Source organism: Taudactylus pleione, unplaced genomic scaffold (assembly GCF_031769625.1).
Source record: "Taudactylus pleione unplaced genomic scaffold, aTauple2 ptg000095l, whole genome shotgun sequence".
NCBI classification, from domain to species: Eukaryota; Metazoa; Chordata; class Amphibia; order Anura; family Myobatrachidae; genus Taudactylus; species Taudactylus pleione.
The window spans coordinates 17,196,625-17,221,904 of NW_028284497.1; the positions used below are offsets into that span (position 1 = coordinate 17,196,625).

The following is a 25,280-nucleotide window of genomic DNA, read 5'->3' on the forward strand; positions in this document are numbered from 1 at the left end:
GTACACACTGGGCGATTAAAGTGGAGGACTGAACGATATCGTTATAGTTCAGTCGTCCACTTTATCGTCCATTTTTAACACCAAAACAATGAACGATAACAACGGTGCGCGTTCCCGCGGGTCGTTCGTCTTTATCGTTCATCGGGTAAACATGCAGGCCAACCTGACTATATTGTCAGGTTGCTGCATGTGGGGGAATGGGGGAGAGAGCCCTGCGCTGAACGTTATCGTTAATGATTTCGTTCAGCGGGTGTGCTCAATGTCATGAACGGCATTGAGCACACCCTGCTGTGGACACACTAGACGATATTGCTCAGGGAGCCAATCATCTAGTGTGTACGCTCCTTAAGGTTTTCCTCATCTCACATGCAATGATTTATTTATTTTTTCTACTTATAATAAATAATATAGATTTCTAAAGTCCAATTAATGACACATTAGGCCTATCAGAGACTACAGTTTTTCTGTATTTAGTAAAAACACTGTTATAGGTTTAAGTCAAGTTTGCAGTGTTAATTATGAAAAAAAAACTTTTGGTTCTGATGAAACTTTTAAATATTTATTTATAAGTGTTTATTTAGATCTCCTCTCTGCAAGCCAGTTTATATGCTAGGTTTAGTGATCTTTTAAGTTTTTAAATAAAAATGTCAGTATGGTGTAGAGCAGTACAGGAACAGGAAATCCTTGGGAAATGCACTGAGTGCCTACCTGCCATCACAGTCTCTGCAGCACTTCGCCATCGGTAATGTGACTGCATCCCTTTACATGCTGATTTAAAAGTAAAACATGAAAAAGCTGCTTAAATATAAGAAGTTCTAGTAGGAGGTAGAGCAGCAATCTGTACGTGTTCATTACGCGGTGAAGTGTGTCTGGTATATGCTGTATATGGATTTCTCAAAAAGTTACATTTGGGGGTATATTTACTAAAGTGAGTGTTTTTAGAAGTGTAGATGTTGCCCATAGCGACCAATTAGATTCTACTTAACTAGCACCTTCTAGAAGATAATAGCTAGAATCTGATTGGTCGCTATGGGCAACATCTCCAATTCTAAAAACTATCACTTTAGTAAATGTACCCCAAATGGTGTCACCTTCTCAACTGTGTAGTTTCTCACCGATCAAACTTTTGTAAAGACTATTCGTTATACAGCAGTGGTATGATCAGAAACCTGGAATAAAATGGCTGTGTTTTTTATTTCTAAATTCTGAGCTTCACTCTAGTCTCCAAGTAACTCTGAACCCAGAATTGTTGAGGCATAAATGAATAATGCAGCATTGGATGGATATATATATATATATATATATATATCTCACAGGGGCTCTGCACTCACCATAATAACTAATAATAGTAAACATAATAAACAGTGGGGTTTTGGTTCATGAATGGATCAGTGCATTTAAGCTTGCAGCCCATCGTCTCGGGACCCCACTTTACTGCAAGTCCCTACTCTATAGCTCAGAATTATAACATGGACATAGCCATCACATTAGTGTTAAACTCAGGGTATGCTATCAAGGTTTAAAGCTCACAGCAACTTTGCTTTTAAATGTGAGACAGTTACCAAGCACACCTGTTGCAAAGCACCTAGGAAAACAGCTGACACAAGTTAGATAACTAGTTAAAAGGGGTGCATGAGAAAATGTGATCACAAAAATGATAGCATACCCTGAGTTTAACACTAATGTGATGGCTATGTCCATGTTATAATTCTGAGCAATAGAGCAGGGACTTGCAGTAAAGTGGGGTCCCGTGACGATGGGCTGCAAGCTTAAATGCTTTGAGCAATTCATGAACCAAAAACCCCACTGTTTATTATGTTTATTATTAGTTATTATGGTGAGTGCAGAGCCCCTGTGATTTCTATTTAAACAATGTGGTCACATACCATGTTGCACCCCAAAACTAGGAATGCTGAGTGCCGTGGATTAGTGCGTATATGTATGTATATGTATGTGTGTATATATATATATATATATATATATACACACATATATATATACACATATATATTATGGAAAATCTGTTCAAGAAGACATGCGCTTAATAGTGTAGTATTTAAAATAAAAATGGTGATTGGTGTTCATAAAAATGGTTGTGTGTACCAAAATGAAAATCTTTAAAGCTTATCTGAATATCCAGGGGTATGTGGTCCACACTGGAGGGATAAAGTGGGATGTCGTCTGCTGGATCACCTTGTAAAGAGCTTATATAAGCTCATAGAAAAGAAAGTAATATAGTGTAGTATTTCCTTAAAATGGATGTAGTAATTACATAAAGAGGCTGCGTACCAGATAATGCTAGTTTAATAGCCTCTAGTATGTCATCCTCCACGTAACTCCTAGTACCTTTTTTCCGTCCCTCTATGGAGCGTATATGTTCAGTGTATGCGAGCAGTAGGAGTCCATGCTGCATGTAACACACTACATGTATACATATATATATATTATACACACACACAATGTGTACACACATGTATAAATGTGTACACGCATGTATATATGTGTGTGTGTGTAAGTATGTATGTATGTATGTATGTATATATATGTGTGTGTGTGTATATATATATAGATATATATAAATATCCAATGCTGCGTTATTCATTTATGACACAGCAATCCTGGGTTCAGAGTTACTATATATATATATATATATATATATATATTTATATATATATTTATATATATATTTATATTTATATAGAGTGCTAGTGGAAGATCCCTGACATTGCCTGAACAGTTCACGTTTTGTTGATTGTGATAGTTACTGGTCCAGGGAATTATAGTGATCCACTTTTATGTACTTTTGTGAGAGAATTGGAAATCATCAGACCTAGTTTATGGAGCAATCCGTTTTCCACTTACAGAAAACAATAAGCTCTATTGTGGTAAATGTAGATATGCATTGTAATTTAGATGTTTATCTGCAACAACTCTGTGCTGCTGCAATAAACCACCCCAACTGGTTGAACTTTGCTCTGGCATACCGTTGATACCTGACACAAGTATTACAATATATCCATGTATGTTCCCTCTGGAAAGCCAGTTTTGTCTATAATAAACTGGTCTCCGTTCATGAGCACTTCATCTGCAATGCCTGGATTCTCCTAGCCATCACCAAACCCTGGATTTACCCCTCTGACACCACTGCTCCTGCAAAATTCCTCCATCATTGGTTTCCTGGCTCTTAATCTTCAAATGGGCCATCAAGACCCATTTCTTCCTCAGTGCTTTCCAGCGCTCATCCTAACCCACTACTCTATGCTCCTTCCTCACTATCTAGCCCATCTGTGTCACCCCTGTTTGTCTGACCCTCCCCTCAGAATGTAAGCTCTCGCGAGCAGGGCCCTCTTTCCTCACGTGCTTCTTCTTGCCTTACTTTTACTTTCATTCACAATGGCACCTAAAACTGATTACTGACACCCTGCTGCTTATTTAGGTGTTATGCAGCAATGTATATAAATCATGTACTTGCACTGCATTGTCTGTACTGTTAATAGCTGTTGTCTTGTGTGCTCATTTGTTTCTGTACTTTGTCAGGCGCTGCGGAACCCTTGTGGCGCCATATAAATAAAGGATAATAATAATAATAATAATGTGCTTCATTGTAGATGTCTCTTTTGGAAATCTATTTGTATATTTACTCATTTTTCCATGCCATGTATTGGAAGCCTTTTATTACTAATCAGTTTCCTTGTTAATTAATATCACACTCCCCAACAACTAGCAATGAGCAGTGTCTTCACAGATAGCTCTGCTCGTTATCCGCATAGGCCAGGACAGGGATTCATGCAGGATGGCTGCATTCCCCAGAGTTGTATTAGGAGGGGTTTTTTTTTTAAATAAAATTGTAAATTGCTATAAATATATATATATATTTTTTTAATGTGACATGATGCTTTGAACTTGAAAACTGAAGGCTGGGCCCTTGGTACCAGACAGAGACCTATATAGGATTGTGGAATGGATGCCACCACCTGGGGCGCAAGACCAAGAGATCAGTGTGGCTGCTTGTCCCTGAAGGCCATCTGGTCCCACCAGCACTGCACAGCCAGCTCAAGGCTCACAAATGTACAAGTACAGCACTGGTGCTAGGACCTGTCTGTACCCCTGATCAAAATATAGTGGTTTCTCTTTGGTCAAGCCAGTAGCTATTTATAGGTCTTAAACATGATAAGTGGAATGGAGTTTGACAGGTTGTTAACTTGTATCGCCATAAATGGCAAGCATATTTTTTTTCAGGGACTGATATATATAATACAGGTTTTACATGGGCAAATATCCCTATATATAGGGATATGTGCCCATGTAATACATGTATTATGATCAGTCCTTGCTTAGTTCAAGTACTTTGCCTGTGGAAGGCAGTGAAATATAAATGGTAAAGGGCAAAACAATTCTATTACCAGCAGACTGAAATTCTAATGTTCCACATTATTCCATACTGTTTAAGTATAGGAAATGAAAGGACATTGCTTTGCACAGCTATTTTCCCTTTGGTCTGCTTGAGGCTTTCAGCAGCTATGTGTAATCCTTCAATGTATGTTTGAGCAAACTGGATCAAGCTTTCCCGTTAGTTATATATGTTTTGTAAATGTATATGCAGTGCTTAAAGTGGTCCTAAAGATGTGGTGGAACTCACCCACCCCGCCCTTGGCACTTTCTCAATAAAGGGACAGCGCGCCGGAAAAAGGGGCGTGGTCTCAAAATAAAGGAGCATTGACACACAATAGTATCAAATTACGCCACATAGTAGCACAATCTTATTCACGTTACACAGCACATAGTGCCCCTGATTCACATTACACTGCATAGTAGTGTCCCTTTATAACACGCTGTAGTCCCGCTTATAGCACACAGTAGTGCCCCTTATACACAATGTCCACAGTAGTAGTGCCCCTTACACATAATCCCCACAGCAGTAGTGCAGGGTAATCACACAGTGTGGAGGGGTGGGAGCAGGGTGTACACACACAGTGGGGAGGGGGCAGTAGGAGCAGGGAAAACGCATACAGTGGGGAGGGGGGTAGTGGGAGCAGGGTGAACACACACAGTGCTGAGAGGGGGTAGTGGGAGCAGGGTGAACACACAGTGCTGAGAGGGGGCAGTGGGAGCAGGGTGTACACACACAGTGGGGAGGAGGGCAGTGGGAAAACACAGGTATTTTATAAAACCTAAAAACTTCATAATCCTAAACTTCTAGTGTAGCAAGCTAACAGCAGCTCAATCAGGCAGTTACCATGCAAACAGTTTTGTATTCAGAAGAATAGAAATCTTATACAGTTATCCTGCTCTGCTCAGTGCTCACCAGTGTCACGTTCACACACAGCAGTGGTCACCGGATTGGATGAGGCAGGGTGGGTGGGGGCGGCGGGTCAAATGTCAATCATCAGTATATGATATAATGATGAGAGACAGGCTAGTCAAATACAATTGTAGCAGTAGTGCCGCCCCCACTGCCACATTTATTGATTTGGCCTGGGGTGGGCAGCTATGGTGTGCAGCACACATCGCCGCGGGAATCGGCCGGGACAAGCCCGACATACAACAAAAAAACAATACATACACATGAATCATTTACATACTGGTGCTGCGCACATTGCGCAACTTGGAACACTTCACCACCACCAGTACTGCGGATGCCACCCGCCCTGTGTACTACTTACTCTGTCACTGTCTCTCCAGTCCTCATCAGGTCAGTTCTGTGTCTGTGGCCTGTGCCAGTCCACTGACCAGCGGCAGCCGAGCAAGGAGGGTGGGCCAGCCAGACAAAGGGGGCGGACCGGCTGGGTAAAGGGGGCGTGTTGACTGGGTAAAGGGGGCGTGCCGGCCGGGCACGCTTAACCAATGAAAACGGGCCCCATTCATACTGAAAGCCTCAGGCCTGCAGACAGCAGCTTCCAGTTTCTGAAGCCAGGCAAAGTGGGCGGACGGAGGCAGAACTGGTTCCGCCTCCCATTTGAAGTGACGGAAAGCAGTTCCGGACCACTTTAACCCCTGTGTATATGTACTTTTCTTAGAATTGGTTCACTTATGTTGGCTGCTTCTGATATATTGATGTTTTTATCAAATCAATGCCTCTTGTAGGAATGGTTCATAAGCGGTTTATATCGTTATTGTAATAACCACATTAGATGCTTGTTAATCATATGTATTTGACCAAGATATGAATATCATGTAATCATGGAAAATGGTTCTATCTGCTCTAATTCTGGGATTGTGGTGCCTGCGTCAGTAGCTGAAACAGTTCGGCCTTGCAATACACCAGTGACTGGAAAGCTGACTAATGTTTTGCTGGATGTGCTTTGTATATTGTGTATCAGATGAGAGCATGTGAGCAGTGCGTACTTGGCTGCTGTGTTGTGTTTTCTGTGACTCACCTGCATGCATAAAGACAGCTACAAGTCTGATGTAATTCGCTTCCAGTCTCTATCTCTTTTGAAAATGAACATATTCCTTTGTTAGGTAATAGCGTAATAAACCCAAATTTCTAAATATTTAGGTATTGACTGATGAGCACTGGGATTGGTCCCAGTCACAGGGGGCTGTCTATCGATTTGGTCATTTACCAGCCTAACTCCCCTTCATTGAGAACACCTATCACAAAAACAAATGAGCTGTTTGTGAGAAACCAGGTGAGTCTCATAGCAGTAATGAAAATAAGAGGACACTGTACATACCATGCAATGCCTACTGACCATTAATAAAATACCACTGAAGAAGCGTTTTCAGCAAAACGGCCGTCTGGCCAACGGGCACCGGCTGTGCACGGGCTGGTGGCCCAGATTAAGCAGCAGCACTACCCGACATCTCCCTGCACCACACCAGCATCTCATTTTTATTCGGGAATCCCGGACGCAGACTTCGGTGACCACTCCAGGTATCAGTCACAGGTGGGTGTTTTTTGGCCAGGACGAGTGGGGGTTAGTACTCTGCAATGCCCTGCGGCATCAGGGTCTCCCCACTATCCCTGGTACACTACACCCCACCTGCTATATTCATCTTTCTCATGTGTAATTCAGCATGTACCGCTCACTCTCCACCAATACTATATAAAGCAGATGGAGAGCAGTAGCACACACTGCTGATTGTTAGGCATTTTCATTTATTTTCGCATCCTTCTATACTATATTTCTACACTATTATATTTTCATGGGACACTCTCATTGAGTCTGTGGCCTGGGAGGGCTCTGCGCTGTATTAACAGAACCCACTAAGACCTACGTCGCAAAGGCAGATGCCCGTGACACTCATTCACATCCTATGACTGCCTGCGGGATAAGCTCACCTGCTGTATTAATGCATGTCACACAGCAAGCAGCAGCTGCCCACTACATGTGTTATGAGGGAGTAGCTTTTCTTTATTTTTACGATACCTTATCCTCCTTTTCCTCCTACCGTAATAATTGTTTATATATATATATATATATATATATATATATATATATAATGTTTTTCCCTGCTGATTTCTTTATTAATATTAATTTTAAGTAATGTTCAATATCAACATTGAATGTACTATATGTGTTTGAACGTCGGCATTGATGGACGGTGATCCATAGCATATACGTCACGCTGTAGCTTTGATTAAAGCCTTGATATAATCTCAAATTATCTGTCACCGCCTCTGTGACACTATACACCTTAAATACTCTGTGATAGACATCTATAAATTCCTTATTGTCACCTCCAAATCTTTCTGGACCATATACTGCATATTACTGGAGTGTGATAACAAATTGCTTTTTGTATGGTATATGAACATCTGTGGAAATCAGCAAATGATTGCAGATCACTCAATGAAAACACATAGTACTGGTTTATTTACTTCTCTCTGTACAGAGAATGTGTTCATTTTATTCTATTCTGGCTGCAGGGAATGTTGGTAATATATAAATTAGCATCAAGCATTAGTATGTTTAGTGACACACAATTGATTCATTGATTTATGACGTCTATTTTTCTAAATTATACTATGGATGACTTATATACAATCATTTCCTGTGTATATAGACTGTGAAAGACTGCTGCTTTAATCACTAAGTATTGAAACTCGGATAATTCATCAATATTTGCTGTATTATCGCCTACATATTTTATATCTGTCAATTTTTCAAGTTGTTTGTCCTAGTGTTGACTTAATAATTTTTTAAACATAATTTTATTAAATTAACTACTAAGAGTGCCCCCAAAAGAGATGAGCGTTCTTTTCTTCTCTTTTTCCCCCCTTGTCATTAATAAACTGTTATATTTCTTCTTCATAATAGGCAACTTTTGTTCTTTTTGGCATGCTTTAGCTTCTAATTCACTACATAGTCACAGCATTCCTAATTCTATGTCACCAGGATTACTATTTAAGAGCTTTCATAGTGCAAACAGAACTCTGGTCAGTTTCACTAATAATACTATTAAATATCAACTGTAGGTTCTTAATACACTGAATTTTCTTAGGTTTGTGATGCTTTTTGCTGCTTCTATGTAATGCATTATTATTAGACCTTTATTGTTTTGTGTTTACAATTCCTATTTTTCTCCTTATACATATGTGGAACATGATGTGGTATATTTAAGAAGCTGTTGTTAGACTGTAAGCTCTCATGAGCAGGGCCCTCTTCCCTTATGTGCTTTTCCTTTCCTCACTAATACCCCTTTCAGACATACAACCCGGGAAATTTCCTGCTCAGACCCGGGAATTTCTCCTGTGCAAATTCCCGGGTATTTGGTTGAGACCCCCTTTCACACTACAGTGTCTACCCAGGAAATTCCCAGGTAGACCCCTTTCAGACAAGAGCAGGGCTTTTCTGCTTACCTGCCTCTTCTCTGCCGTCTGCTCCTCCTAGCCTATCCCCTCTCTGGCTGATGATGATGTCATCATTCAGCAGCCAAAAACCGGCCAATCGTAATGTAGTTTTTTTTTTTTATTATAATTTTTTTAAACATATATTTTAATTCCCTGGTGGTCCAGCGGTAGTGCGGGCGGCCCGCTGTGGCACAGCCAGCCGGTGCTGGGGGTTGTGAGCAGCAGCGCTGAGCATCCTATTGGACGCTCTGCGCTGTCAGCTACATGCAAAAGCTGCTTGGTGCTGCCCGGGAGTAGTAAATTCCTGGGTAGCACCATTCAGACAGAAGCAGGGTAATTTCCCGGGACTTAAGTCCCGGGAAAAACCCTGGTCGATTGCAGGGGCGGCTACCCGGGAATGTGTTCCCGGGTAGGTACCTTTCACACAGACATGAGACCCGGGAATTTTGGCCGAGGAAGGCCAAAATCCCGGGAATCTCAGTATGTCTGAAAGGGGTATTAGGGATCTATTTACGAAGCTTTGGATGGCGATAAGGTGCCAGCCAATCAGCTCCTAAATGTCATTTTTCATACACAGCCTGTGACATGGCAGTTAGAAGCGGATTGGCTGGTACCTTATCTCTGTTCACTTTATTTCCATCCAAGGCTTAGTAAATAGACCCCATATACTGTAATCTCTCCACTGCCTGCAGTGGCACCTAACCTTTGGGTTCTGCCGCCTTGTTGCTCATTTGGTTACTATGACTGCTTCTGCAGCTATGTTTATAAACCTTGTCCATATCCTGCAATGTTTTGTAAATCATATTTTCTTGTTTTGTTCATACTGTTTCTGTACTTTGTAAACCCTGTGGATCCCTTGTGATGCCATATAAATAAAGCATAATAATTCTAATTGCAGTATAAAGGAAAATATTAAAATTGTAAAATTATATTTAAGAAGTATTCACTTCTGGTTCAGCAACTGTAGTTTACAAGCGTGAACCATACAACTTGCATTGGTCATAGAAACAATTGCTCTTTTTGTATAGCAATATTTAAAAACTTACTTTGGAGGAGATTCAATTCACCACAATGTGCCACCCTGATGTTCAGCTGCGCACGTGCTAAAATAAAACATTGCTTTGAGGAAAAATACAGGCCACACAGTGCCTTTCACTTAGAACTGTATGTGCCCATTTTGAGTGAGCTATTGTTTTCATGATTATATGTAGATGATGTGTTTACAACATGGCTGTATTGTGCCGTTTTTGAGGCTTTCACTAATGCTCCTAGTGACCTCCCTGCTGATACTTTGTCCTGTTTTGCCCTTGAATAAAATAGCATAAATACCTAGTCTACTTGAACTTGAAACCTGGGGCTTTAAATAGATTTTGAGTTTATTTATTACCTTTCATATACTGCTTCCTTTATAGAAGAAACAAACGATGGAAAATCTTCAAATACATTAGTATAGCGGGAACTACACAGACCGCACGCATTACCTGTAATATACTATGCAGTCTGTATTTGTAATATACATCAATATATGTAACTGATGTGGAGAAATAGATTAATGTTAATGCATGTATATCAGAATTTATCCATCTGGTATTCCATTTGTAGCTGGACTAAATGCAGGCTGAGCTTTTGTGCTGTTTCCACTTTCACTTAATCCCCTCACTTCCAATGTTCACTCTTGTTACTTTCTAATGGTTCTATAGCACTTACCAATTTCCATAACTCATGATGACAATATTTCCAGCTGTCGGTCTCTTGTTGCATTCGATGTTACACCTGATTGTACCGCCGTGTTGTGTGGGCAAATTCATTTCCTGGCTTCTAAGACATCCCTAATTATCTTCTGGTCCATGACGCGGTTTTTGATGCAAAATATACTTAACACATATACAGATATATTCAGGTTTTGTGTATTATTGATCCCTTGGTCTTGGTGCTCTTTGCTGTACGCTTGACAGTTGTTAGTTCACTTCCAAGCAGCATCCATACACTGTTCTTGGGAAGATGAGGAGAACCAGGAAGTGTTGGAGAAATGCCCAGTCCTGGATGTCATGATGGTTATCAACTCTGAAGTATCCTTATTAGATATACATATAAGGAAGACACTTGGCATTTGCTTAAAATAAGCTCCTACATGAACTCATGTGTTTTAATCTTGAGTCCTCACATTTTGTCAGAACGCTTCAGATTTGTATAAAGATCCTTATTTTTATGTTTTTCTACATGGAAACATGGATATCCTCCCAGCAGAAGGCTTCTATACAGTACTTTCTTCTAGCTTTTAGATCCATGAAACAGATTTTGGTTGGCAATGTGAGGGATTCTTTCACCTCCATGCACATTATATATTCAGTGCTGTTCTCTCAGAGATTAACAGTGCAGCAATTCACTTCTGTCTGATTCATACAACATATTTCTGTGAAGAGAAAACGATCAGATAAATCATCTGTAATTCATATACAGCAGTTGCTTGTTCTATTTAATATATCATGCACTTAGCACCATATATCCTTTTATGGTTGGGCATTACATTTCTAATAACATTATAACCATTGTTTTTTTTCAGTCACTGGATCATGCAACTAGATACTATACATCAGGGATATACATCAAATGGGTGACACTTTACCCCCTAATCTCAGTGCTGAATACAGCCAAGACAATTCTGATAGCACCAGATCACTCATCCTGATATGCTCCTATACGTCCCTCACTTGTGACACCACTTGCTGCTCAGAGCTACTCATACAGATGTATCCTTATACATCTTTGCTGAAGTCGCGCTACAAAGCCCCTCTCGGCGTGACAGGTCCCGTGAGACTCTGCTAGCGCCGGGCGTCTTTTCTGCGTTTTTTTTTCCTGCGGAAAATGTCTGTCGCAATGTGATGCGAATAGGACAGCAGACTGTGCTGATTAATTTGATATGTGACATTTTTATATATGAGTGCGACTGAGTCTCTTAATCTGTATACGTAGTGCTACAATGTAGCGGCCGCAGCTTTTTTAATTCCGCGTTCCATTGTGGTTCATATACAGTCTCAGGTGACACAGATATACAAGTGTCACATATAACATTAATCAGCACATGCTGCTGGTGCGTCCTCATCACATTACATTGTGACTTAGATACATCAAAAAGATGCCAGACGCTAGCAGGGTAGCACAGGACCTGGCGGCTCACTCACATCAGGCAAGTCGCACTGCATGCGTATTGAGGCTAGATGTTTGAGGACACATCTGTATGTTCTCTCAAATTTCCCCACTTACAAGCTAATCTGCAACTTAAACAATGGCTTAACCTTCTAGTCGGAGCCCATAGTGGAAGAATATGTGTGTAACTTTCAAGCATTTGTACAAAATGGGGGGAATTTTATTCAGTGCGCTGTTGATAGCGTAGCGACTGGAGGGAACTAGTGGAGCTATTCAATTCAGCGCGCTGTTTAGTCCGACTAATTTCTTCTCGCACACTCCTGATGCAAGGAAAAATCCAACTAAAGTGCCGGCCGCGAGGCTGCTTTCCGGCTTAGCGCGGCTCTAAAAGCCTCGCGGCCGGCACTTTAGTCAGAGAATGCTGGTTCCCGCAACTGTACACCCAGGTTAAGTCATGAGAACCAGCATTCTCCGACTTAACTTCTAACTATCGAACTAAACATCTCGCTGAATTGATTAGCGCCGGGTGCTCCCTCCCAGCGCTATCAACAGCGCACTGAATTGAATTCCCCCCAATGATCCTCGTTAATACAGTGTTGCAAATGTTAGGTCGACCAGTTCATTTCAGTTCTGTTCACCCTTCTTAAGGCACGTATCTACCATGGGTCTTCAACCTTTGGCCCTCCAGCTGCTGTGGAACTACAGATCCCAGGATGCCCTGCCACAGTTTTAGCATGCTGTTATATAAAAACGGTGGCAGGGCATGCTGGGGTGTATTAGTTCCACAGCAGCTAGAGGGCCAAAGGTTGAAGACCCCACGATATGCTCTCTGAGTGATATCGTCTAGTGTTTTTCCTGCAGTGCCGGGCTCAATGTCATTGAGCATCCACACTGAACTATATCGTTAATGCTATCGTTCAGTGCCGGCAGCCTCCCTCATCCCCCGTACTTGCAGAACTTGACGATATTGTCAGGTTACCCTGCAAGTACGGGCAATGAAAGATAACGGGAGCACGCATTGCTTGTCATTGGCAGCATACACACTGAACGATATTGTGGGCGATGAACGATAAAGTTATTGTTCAAATCCTCCACTTTATCGTTTAGTGGATACAAGCCTTTAGGCTGCAATGGACTGTCCGTAAGCTGGTGCAAATTATACAGTTTAGGATCTGGTTTCGGTTAATTGCAAGTATGGGAAAGGAAATAGAAACTAGTGTTGCCTGTATTAACATGCACTCTCCTTGTATGGATAGGTTAACCTGTCTGATGCATTTGTTTTTTTACTGATTAATTTGCAACGTCATTTCTGTAATGCTGCTCTGCAAGCAATGGCACATGTATTGTCATGTGTGGGCTAAGTGCAGGTTTGAATGTGAACCTCACACAAGTGAGCCTTAAACTGTCATCTACCTACTACAAAATTAGTGCATACTACTGTATTTTATTGGCCGGGATCCCAACAGTGGAAGGGAAGGCTAGGTTTAGGGAGGGGGAGTTAGATTCAGGCACCTCCGGGGGGTCTTAGGGTTTGGCACCACCCAGGAAGTTTTAGGGTTAGGCACCACCAAAAGAGGGTTTGGGGGGCAGAGGAGGGTTACCCTGCTACCACCTATGGTAGGGACCTTTTGAACCTTCAGGCTTTCAGCATCTGTATGAGAACCAACGGCTATGCAGCTGTCGGTATTTCATAGCGATTCCGTATTTTAGGTAATGCACAGAAGTAGTACATATTTATATATTGTGTAAATATTTCCTTAAAAATTCATTGGGGCCTACTTGGTAATAGATGTAGACATGGACTATCAGGCTTTAATCAATCTCCACTACCATTTGCTGTGGGTTAAAGCTGAACAACCGTCTAGGTGAGCCACCCACTGCAGTGCTGCCCCCTTCGCATAATTTCGCTCATTTCAATGGTTAGTTTGTAGCCAGGCAGTAAAATATTTTACTAGGTGGTACTGCAGGCTTACTGCACTTGTGTACTGTTGCACTGTTAGTAAGTCAATAGTTTTTTATCTTTTTTTTTTTTTTAAATGTTGCAATTCATTTTGGCCACCTATAAAACAAAAAAAAAATCACATTTTATCATTAAAAGAAGTATGTGGAGGCAGGAAAAAACCACTCCTCAGCATTTTGCAAACACATTCCTTATTTAATACTTGAGGCAACAGAATCTAGATATCATCTGACATAAGGAAAAGTAGATTAATTTCCTGTCCACCCTCTGACCTAGTTATGTTATATTCTCTTATTGTAGCTCTTGCCGCACCTTTATACTTTGTCGTCCTGCTTCGGTTTGTCTACAGATATATTAAGGGCTTTTTTAGTGTTTTATTTTCGTTTATTATTACATGAGTCAAAGGCGGGTAGGGGGGGGGGTTAAAGCTACGAAGTATACAGAACAAAATTTGTAGATCTGCGATTGTTTGAGAAGTGATCTGTTGTGTCACACGTGCTTCTAATATGCAGAATTCGGTTAATGGTTGTGTGGGGAATTTAATGAGAAAATAAATATGCACCAATAAATCCTGTGAAATCTAATCATATTTAATTCAGGTCCTGAATATAATCTGTAACGCCGCAGGGTAATCTCCTCCTCCTCCTCTCATAAATGCCTGAAACACTTGTGGAACTTTAACTACATGAAGGTGCTTATTTAGCAGGATTCCGCTTTTTAATTGCTTGTAATAAAATTATAAGAAATGTTATAGGGCCTGATTCATTACCGATCGCAACTGCGATTACACACGCAATCGACCGATTGTTGTGTTTTGCATAAGCATCACAGTGCGCGTGCGTGAACACTCCACTGCAATCGGGACTGCAATCACTGTGACTACACAGACCCATCGCAGAGTGATTGACAGGAAGAGGCCATATGGGGAGGGTGACGGGGAGGTGGGGGAGTTCTGTGAAACGGGAGTGCATAAATTAGCCGTTGCGATGCCATATGCAGCTTGGGCTTTCACTGCGTGCGATGAGGTTAGCAATTCCTGGGTAAGGTCAGAGCTTGTGCAAGTGCGTGAGGCTGCGATGGTACTCGATGTTAACGATGGTTTTGCAGACTTGCAAATATTACAGATGTGTATAAGGTAAAGTGGGCGTCCTTATGTATGGCTGCGATGGCTTTGCGATTTCAATCATTAGCATATTTTCTCTTTCATCCACTAGGGGACACTGGAGGTGCTTACGCTGGGGTATAGAGGGGTTAGCTGGAGCTGGCACTTTAAAATTTAGAAGCGTGAAGCTCCTCCCCCTCTATGCCCCACCAGCCCTCAGTTTGGAAAATGTGCCATCGGAGCTGGTCACAATCTGCTGTGCTGTCACATTTTATTTTATTTTACACTATTATTTATCTTTTGTTTTATTATTTTAAAACATCTTTTACATTATTTTTCTAGTACCCTTCGCCACCTCTATAAAGGTGGGGTCCGGGTTACTGGCACCCTGTTAACCTCCTGGGTTACAGGAAGGAGTGTGCAGTGCTTCACCAAAAGCATTTGACAGCTCCTTACTGCCACACACACACACAGCACAGACTGCCTCCAGGAAGCAGGGAGGAGAAGTGGTGATCAGAGGAGCCGTCCAGAGGGGAGCGCAGTGAGTACAGATCACTTGCACTTTCCCCGACTCCTGCCCTGCCGCCAGCGCTGGCTTCAGAGAGCGCTTTAAGCGATGCTCGATGATTATGCTTCTCCCCGCTGATGAGCACGGCTAGCGGCTCCTCAGCGGGGCTAGCGCGGGGGGGAGGTGGTAACTGCAGCCATTTTACAGTCCCTCGGACTTGAGAGAAAGGGGGCGGAGCCTAATAGCGCCGGCTCCCTGGTCTAATTAACGCGGCAGTGGCTGTTACAGCAGCGTGGGGGCTGCGTTTAACCTGTTGTTTGCCTGCATCTCTCCACTACAGGTAGTGTGCAGGCAAAGGCTGAAGGCTGATTCTCCTGTCTACATCCCTGGCAAGAGGCTGTGAGTAACACTGGGGTGTCAGTGCAGGGAATCTAATCTGTGGGAGGGGGTACCTCTTCCTCTGTGTCCCAACCAGCCTTCTGTTTTATTTCAAATCACTGCTGTGTCTATTGTGTCTGGGTGACTGTTGTTTATCCATGTCGAACAAAACAAAAGCTGCTCAAAAGATGTTTGTCTGTTCTAAATGTAACCACAAACTATCTAAGCCGCACGCCACTGGGTCCACGTTATGTGATGCTTGTATAACAATTGATCCACCGATGGCTATTCCTGACTCAGTTGCTCCGCCATGGGCCGCTGACATGGTAGGAGTTATGTCAGACTTAACGTCAGAGTTAGCTGAGGCACGTAAGTCTCAACCTCCCTGGGTGGCGGGGCTATCCAAGTCTCTAGACACCTTGGTACAGGTTATGGGCACTGCAGCATCCGCACCCTCCACTTCCTACCAGAGACCGAAGCGTACTCTGACGACTGTTCTCCAGTCAGAGGAGTCGGACAAAGAATTTTTCGCTATGGAGGATACCGAAGAAGGGGAATTGGAGGTTGCATTACAGGACGATACCCCTCAGGAGTTAGAGTCCACCTCTCCCGGGGTGGAATCTTTAATTTTGGCGGTCAGAAAGACTCTCAATTTACCTGAGGATATAATTCCTCCATCACAGGAGTTTGAATTATTTAACGAACAACCGAAGAGCTCTGCAGTTTTTCCGTTCTCGCAGCAACTTCAGCAACAGCTCTCGGTAGCTTGGAAACAGCCGGATAAGAGGTTCCAGATTCCGCGCCGGTTTTCATCTAGTTACCCTTTTCCTTCATCCATGATGGAAAAGTGGTAAACCCCTCCTCCAGTAGATGCTTCTGTCTCCCGTCTCTCAAAGAAAACAGCACTCCCAGTACCGGGAGCTACAGTTCTAAAAGATCCGTCGGATCGTAAGTTGGAGACAACGCTAAGATCTATTTATACAGCAGCGGGTGCTCAACTCAGGCCCACACTTGTTACCGCTTGGGTTAACAAGGCTGTGGTTTCCTGGGCCGATCAATTGATTACAGGATTGGACTCAGGTAATTCCAGAGCAGAGTTACTTCTACTAGCAGAACACATCCGTGAATCTGCAGTTTACATGGGAGAAGCTTCAAAGGATATCAGTCAGATTAGTGCTCGCATATCTGCTTCGGCGATTTCTGCCCGCAGAGCCCTCTGGCTACGCGCTTGGCAAGCGGACGCAGAATCCAAGCGTGCGGTGGAAAGTCTACCATTCACTGGCGACATGCTGTTCGGGCCGGAATTAGACAAATGGATATCCCAAGCCACAGGGGGTAAGTCTTCCTTCCTCCCGTCAGCTGCACCGGCTCCCAGAAGAATTTACACGGGACCTTCGTGTAATTCCTTTTGGGCGCCACATTCCTTTCGTGGTAGGACCAGAGGTGCGCCCACGCAACCAAGAGGTGGCAGAGGTAGAGGTCGTCCACACACGGTTGCTCGTAGACCAGAGCCTAAACCAGCTGAGAAACAAGTGGCATGACGGTCTTCCATCCCACCTGGGACCATCTGCAGTGGGAGGCCGTCTGCAAAGATTTCAACAAGTTTGGAACCAGACTTCTACAGAACCATGGATCCGAAGACTAATTACCCTGGGGTACCGAATAGATTTCGAGACCTCCCCTCCACCTCGGTTCTTCACTACAAGTCTACCAATACAGGCAGAAAGAGCCAAGGTTCTACAGGTGGCTATCCAGTCTCTAGTAGTATCTTCTGTGTTAGATCCAGTTCCGGAACTTCAACGAGGTATGGGGTTTTACTCAAACCTGTTTGTAGTACCCAAGCCGGATGGCTCGGTCAGGCCCATCTTAAACCTAAAGTCTTTGAACCGGTATCTGAAGATGTATCGTTTCAAGATGGAGACTCTAAAGTCAGTAATAGCGAGCTTGGAACCAGGGGAGTTACTAGTATCCCTGGATATCAAGGACGCATATCTCCATGTTCCCATTTGGGAACCACACCAGGCTTTTCTGCGTTTTGCCATTTTGAAGGACCATTTTCAATTTCGGACATTGCCGTTCGGGTTATCCTCGGGTCCCCACATCTTCACCAAACTCATGTCAGTCATGATCGCTCTCCTTCGGTCATCAGGTGTGAACATAGGGCCTGATTCAGAGCCGCTCGTAAGCGGCCGCTCGTTCGCTCTGAGCGATGTTCGCACATCTGCGCATGCGTATGGGTTTTAGTACACATGCGCGAACCAGTCAGTGCGGTCGAAAATCGTGTGCTCGCAAAATAGCGAATGCCTACTAATTTGAGTGACAGAATGAGGCGTTTGTGGGTGGTAACAGGGGAAGGTGCTTGAAAACGGGGAGTGAAGATCCGAACGCAGGTGTGCCAAACGGTCAAAACGGGTGTTTTAAGGGTGTGCTTAATTAACAAAGCAGCGTCATCGACCACGTCACTTGGTTGTCTTTTAGCCTGAACTGCTCGCATGATTGCGGTAGGAAAATCCAACCACAAGCACTGCGAGCAGTTCACACGCCTTTCGATGTACTCGATTAATCAAATAAATAGCGGAGATGACGTAGGATGCGAGCGGCCAGGGGAGCGTTTTTTCCTAAATAGTGAGCGCATGTTTTGTTCGCTGGTTCAGACATAGAGGCGTCAACAGACCGCAAAGAGCGAGCGCTTAATTTAAATAGCCAGCCCCTTTTTATGAACGAGAGTCCGCAAATAGCGTCCGGCTCTGAATCAGGCCCATAATACCTTATTTGGACGATCTGTTACTCAAGGCTCCATCAGTGCCTCTTCTATCAGATCATGCCTTACTGACATATCACATTCTAATCCAACATGGTTGGATAATCAACTTCAAGAAGTCGAATCTCAATCCATCCCAGAAACTTTTATTTCTGGGCATGATATTGGATACGAAATCTCAGAGGATTTTTCTTCCAACAGACAAGGCCAAGGATATCCGACTGTTAGTTCAGCTGGTCCTCAAAACAAAGACTGTGTCAATGCTTCTTTGTCTGCGTCTCTTGGGGAAAATGGTAGCTGCTTTCGACTCACTACAGTTCGGCCGGTTCCACTCCAGGGTGTTTCAGCTGGACCTGTTAGCACAGGGGTCAGGGTCTCATCTGTTCCTACATCGACAGATCCGTCTGAGCCCGGTTACCAGAGTAGCCCTTCTTTGGTGGACACAATCCAGAAATCTGCTAGCGGGAAAACTGTTCGGAATGTGGGACTGGATCAACATAACCACGGATGCCAGCCTTCGAGGATGGGGCGCAGTAGTCCTCGATTATCACTTTCAGGGTCGATGATCCCCTCTAGAACAGAAGTGGCCCATAAATGTGTTGGAACTCAGAGCGATTTACAATGCTCTGATAGAGGCAACAGAGTTGCTAAACGCTCGTCCGGTAAGAGTTCAGTCCGACAACGCGACGGCTGTCGCTTACATCAATCGCCAAGGAGGGACTCGGAGTCGCATGGCTATGCGAGAGGTAACTTGGATCCTCCGGTGGGCCGAGAATCAGTCAATAATCCTGTCAGCGGTATTCATTCCGGGTGTGGACAACTGGGAAGCAGATTACCTAAGTCTACAGGATGTCCATCCCTGGGAATGGAAGCTTCATCCAGAAGTGTTCAACGCGCTGATACGTCGATGGGGATGTCCTCAGGTGGATCTCATGGCGTCACGATTGAATCGTCAGCTTCCAGTATACGTGTCAAGAACTCGAGATCCGCAGGCGGAAGCAGTAGACGCTCTGACAAGTCCGTGGACCTACGACTTCGTTTACCTTTTCCCTCCGATTCCACTTCTTCCTCGTCTTCTAAAAAGAATAAAACAGGAGTCAGCCAAGGTAATTCTCGTGGCCCCGAACTGGCCTCGGAGAAGTTGGTTCTCGGACCTTCGGTCCCTATTAGCAGATGATCCGTGGCCCCTTCCTCTGCGCCTGAATCTTCTACAGCAGGGCTCTTTCATACACCCCAACTTAGCGCAGCTACGTTTAACGGGATGGCTCTTGAAACCGATATCCTAAGACGTAGAGGTATCCCAGACGCGGTTATTCCCACCATGCTACGCGCCAGGAAGCCAGTTTCGGCTGCGCATTATCATTGCATCTGGCGTGCTTATATCTCATGGTGTTCCAGTCGGGATCTTCCGTCTAGGACCTTTCGCTTATCCTGGTTTCTCCTTTTCCTTCAGACGGGTCTGGATTCTGGCCTTCGTCTGGGAACCTTAAAGGTGCAGGTTTCTGCCCTTTCCATTTTCTTCAAAGAAAATTGGCCCTCATTCCTGAGGTGCAGACGTTTCTTCAAGGGGTCTTGCGCGTGCAACCTCCTTTTGTACATCCAATTGATCCATGGGATCTTAATCTAGTTCTTCTGTTCCTTCAGTCGGCCAGGTTTGAACCTTTGGAGGAGTTTGATCTTAAGTACCTATCTTGGAAGACGGTAATCCTCCTGGCTCTCGCTTCGGCTCGTAGGGTTTCGGAATTTCCTATAAACCTTCTTACCTAGTTTTTCATATGGATAGAGCGGAACTCCGGACGATAGCCGCCTGCCTTCCTAAGGTCGTGTCGGGTTTCCATATCAATCAGCCTATTGTGGTACCATCGTTGGTGGAGGACTCTGGTTCTTCTACCTTGGATGTGATTAGGGCTCTCCGCATCTATGTTGACAGGACTGCTTCCCTTCGTAAGTCGGAGTCGCTTTTTGTCCTCTATGATGCGGTTCGGAGGGGTTGGCCAGCGTCTAAGCAGACTTTAGCACGTTGGATCCGGCTGACTATTCATCAAGCTTCTGTTAGTGCTAACCGTCGGCCTCCTTCATCAATTTCGGCTCATTCCACACGTTCAGTGGGTGCGTCATGGGCGGCCGGTAGAGGAGCATCTACGCCACAATTGTCGTGCGGCCACTTGGTCTTCAGTTCACACGTTTGTCAAGTTTTACAAATTTGATACGTTTGCCTCTTCGGCGTCCCGTTTTGGCCGCCTTGTTCTGCAGGCGCCACAGAGCACTCACGCCCGTGGGGATAACTTTGGGACGTCCCCAGCGTAAGCATTTCCAGTGTCCCCTAGTGGATGAAAGCGAAAATGGGATTTTGGTACCTACCAGTAAATCCTTTTCTCTGATTCCACAGGGGACACTGGACGCCCACCTCTGCGCTCTATGCCTGCCTGTTTGGTTTTGTTCTGTATGTTGTATGATTCAGTTATTGTGTCTTCTTCTCTCCTTTTCACTCCGCTTGTTCTCCACCTCCTCTCGGTCTTCATTTTCTAAACTGAGGGCTGGTGGGGCATAGAGGGGGAGGAGCTTTACACTTCTAAATTTTAAAGTTCCAGCTAACGCCTCTATACCCCAGCGTAAGCACCTCCAGTGTCCCCTGTGGAATCAGAGAAAAGGATTTACCGGTAGGTACCAAAAACCCATTTTCGGGGTGAAACAGCAAGGGTAATCGCTGTTGCGATCCTTACTGAATCAGGCCCACAGATTTGGACCAATGTTATAATGAAAATGATTACATATATTTAAATTTTATCTAGCGCTGGTTCTCACATATTGTACACAGTTTTTCTTTTGGAGTATTGGTTATCCTCCGGAAAGGCTGCTATATGTTACGTGGTTGTGGAAATCATTGCCTTTAATTAGTATTATAATAAGCACCTAGAATCCCCCTGCTTTTCACCTGACCCAGTTAATTTATAGAAATAAAACTGCTTATTTTGTGTATACCAGGGTCCAGGTGAGCTACCAACAGTGCATATTTTTCAGGTCTCCTCACAGAATCACAAGTTAAATAATTATCTCCACCTGTGGATCTTTTCAAATGTGTTTGTGAGTAATGAATACACCTGTGCACCAGCTAGGCGATCTGGAAAACGTGACCTGTCCGTAACTCTTGAGGACTGAGGCGGGCTACCCTTGCTGTATACAATACTGTATGTCAGAAGCAGTAATTAGTCCTTTCAGCCCCTGTAATGGGCGGCATGTGATAGCAGAGCTGTTGGGGGTGTGTGTGAAGATCAAATTGTAAATATTGGAATCTTTGCTTTCATAGTGTTCACTCTAGCTCCGGCGGCAGGCAGGGCGCCGGAGCTAGAGAGGGCAACCTCGAGCGCGCCCGAAAAGTGGGTGTGGTCATGAAAAGGGGGCGTGTCTATAAGACTCGTTCCCTTTTCGTCATACTTGGGGGCGTGCCCGGCGCTTACGGACATGCCGGGCAGCCCCCAAGCGCTGCAGAAAGGGAGAATATATGCCGGGCGCATGCGCCCGGCGTCTATTCTCCGGCGGTGACCGGGTCACCGCATGTTTCTCCACCCGCGGGACACTGCGTCCCGCGGGTGAGAACGGCACCCGCAGGCTGTAAGGGCAGGGCACTTTTTGCCCTCCTCCTGGAGGGCAGGGTGCTTTTTGCCCTCCAGAAGGAGGGCAGGGCGCCGCGCCCCGCTAAAACAGGCTAGCGGAAGTGCTACTTTCAGCTGAGAGTAGGTTATCTCCTTTATGCAAGTACCTAATACTTTGTCACTTGTTGCTAGTCAATCTATATTTAAGGGAAGCATTTTAAATAGAATACAATTATATTTGCAGGGTAGGTTTAGGGGACATGTTATTATGAAGACCTACATTGTCCCCAAGGTATGCCTTGGAAGGTGAAGGCTGTATATATTTGACATTGGCTATCTTCATGGAAAAGCCTACTGTTTTTTCTGTCTGGTTTATGTTAATGCAATTTATTCATCTCTCCTACTGGAGAAAGTGTTTCAGCATCAGGTGTATTAACTATTCAACCATAGCTAGTCTGAGCCATTCTGAAAAATATAAACCTTCCCCCTATATATTTCTTAGTCATGATGTCACCTTCTCAAGTATCACACTTGCTGAGGATGTTTTTTTTGCAGACAGACTTTGCCAGGCGCCTACTCACCTGGCACTGATATTTTACTTGGAGAACACTCCACAAATCCTTGCCAGCATTACCTCCATTCACATCTTGTGCATTCCCTTATGAAGCGTTTCAGTTCAAGCTGTCGGTGCAGAGCTTTGTCAGTATTATGGGTGTGTCCTACCATACATAATAGGAAACATAGGTAGCGACTCTACAATGCAATGGTAGGTGTGTAGTGAGAGGAAACCGCACATCTCAGGTAAGGGGATGGGGAAAGGCTTGTCTTCATCAAAGTTTCCACTATAAAGGTGGCATTAGAATTATTTTACCAGAACACATACAAAAGCTTGTGAAATTGTTAACTCTGAGTTTCTCAAACTCTGCAATAACGGTCCACGCTTAAGCACAGGTGGCTTAATTATTACCTCAGTCAATTTGGTTTAACCATCTGAACTTAAGCATGGATATCCTTAAAACCTGGACTATAATGGTAGAGTTTGGAAACCTCTGTTTTAACTAAATTCATGCAATGCAAGTTCCCTATTCTACTACAAGTGTGTCATTGTTGAGTGTTGACTTGTCACTCGGCTATTTGTATTGGCTGTCCTCCGGAATGTGAAGAGTTATTATTTGCAAATTAAATAATGAGAGAGAATTAAAGATGATTTTGCCTTGTAAATAATCAATAGATTTCAATCTTTGTATTAGATGCTATAAGAACGCATCTGTCTGTTACGAAGTGGAAAAACTTGGCTCTGAATGCCAAGTTAGGCAAGGTTGTTGCAGCTCTGTTAAGGGGCACATCCACTAGACGATCTACTCCCTGTCCAATCTCTAAACGATTTTCCCTTGATTTTTTTCCCTTGAAATTTTATCTTTCAGTCTGAACGATTTGCAAACTATCTTTAATAGATAAAGTGAAATTGACCTGCATGTTCAGTCGACTGACGAGACGATCAAACGACCAGCGGGAGCGCGCATCGTTGATCGTTAACGACCAAACACTGCACGATTTATAAACTATTTTTAAACCATTGAACAATAACGACGTCGTTATCGTTCAATCGCCTGCTAAAATAGTGTAGTGGATGCCCCCCTTTACAGCCATACTATACCTATGCCACATGTTTTTAAAAGATAATAATTCAAGGTTCCATATCAACTGGTCTCTGTGTGAGAATAGATTGTATGTTTGTGAATCCAGCTCATTGATACCGGTTGAGTCTCCCATATCCAAATATTCCGAAATACTGAATATTTTTAGCATGACTGAGATATTGAAACCTTTTGCTTCTGATGGTTCATTGTACACAAACTTTGTTTAAGGCACAAAATTATTAAAATATAGTATAAAGTAACCTTCAGGCTGTGCGTATAAGGTGTATATGAAACACATGAATTTCATGTATGTACACACACTTTTTTGATGCACAAAATTATTAAAAATATTGTAGAAAATTAGCTGCAGGCCGTGTGTATAAGGTGTATGTAAAACACAAAAACATTCTGTGTTTAGATTTGGGTCCCATTCCCAAGATATTTGATAATGGTATGCAAATATTCCAAAATAAGGAATATTCCGATATCCAAAATACCCCTGGTCCCAAGCATTTTGGATATGGGAGACTCAACCTGTATTTAAACATGGAATTTAACTTTTGTTTTCGCGCATTTGTACTTTTATGAAGTGCTTTCTTTAGTATTTAAGATTTAAGCTGCATACACACACAACGATTTTGTTACCAATGATTTTATGAAAGATTTTCTGTCAGATTATCTGTAATGAACAATTTTTTGAACTACAAATGATTTTTGGAACTTCCCTTAATGAAAATCGTTCAGTTGGTCAGTCAGAATGAACTACAAACAGGAACGCGCATGAACGATAATCGTTCATCGTTATAACTCAGAAACTGAAAATTTTTTTCAACAATTGAACGATAACTACGCCGTTATAGTTAAATCGTTCAAAAAATCGTTACGTGTGTATGCACCTTTAAAAGTAAAAACATTAGTAGCATTTTTAGCCTTAAAAAAAAATATACAAACCTGGATCAAAAACAACAAGCACATACAATATATTTTGTCTCCTGTCAAAATGATTGACTACCTTTATTGATAAAGTTTTTCTTTTATCTTTTCAGATCTTTATCTGCACAGTCTGCCCGGCAATCTCCTCAATGCAGGAGCCAGTCGCTGAGGATACACCTTTCTTGACCACCTGACATACATTGGAAACTTTACACCAAGGACACGCACTTTTATTGGATTCAGAGGACAGTTTTAAAGTACTGTCCACCGGGATTGTGTAGTGTGACGGTCACCATTTTGACTGCACTATAGCCTTTGGACTGTTAGCAATGAGTGAATTTTGGTTGTGTTTCAACTGCTGCATTGCAGAACAGCCGCAGCCTGTAAGTAGCTTTTGAATGTTGTTTTTATAAGCTCTGCAATAGATGTGTTTGCCAACTCAATCTACCAAGCAAATGGAG

General features: G+C 43.3%; 1 protein-coding gene and 1 pseudogene across 2 annotated transcripts in view; both read left to right on the plus strand.

Moving 5' to 3' along the window:
* CDC42SE2 (CDC42 small effector 2) overlaps positions 1-25,280 on the plus strand; it is a 151,429-nt gene that overhangs the window by 99,102 nt on the left and 27,047 nt on the right. For both annotated transcript variants that reach the window (XM_088470038.1, XM_088470036.1), the window contains exon 2: positions 24,933-25,202. In XM_088470038.1, the coding sequence (XP_088326164.1) occupies positions 25,149-25,202 (54 nt within the window). In that variant the 5' untranslated portion in view covers positions 24,933-25,148. The remainder of the gene's footprint in view (positions 1-24,932; positions 25,203-25,280) is intronic.
* On the plus strand, positions 16,051-24,988 carry LOC148526652 (uncharacterized; annotated as a pseudogene).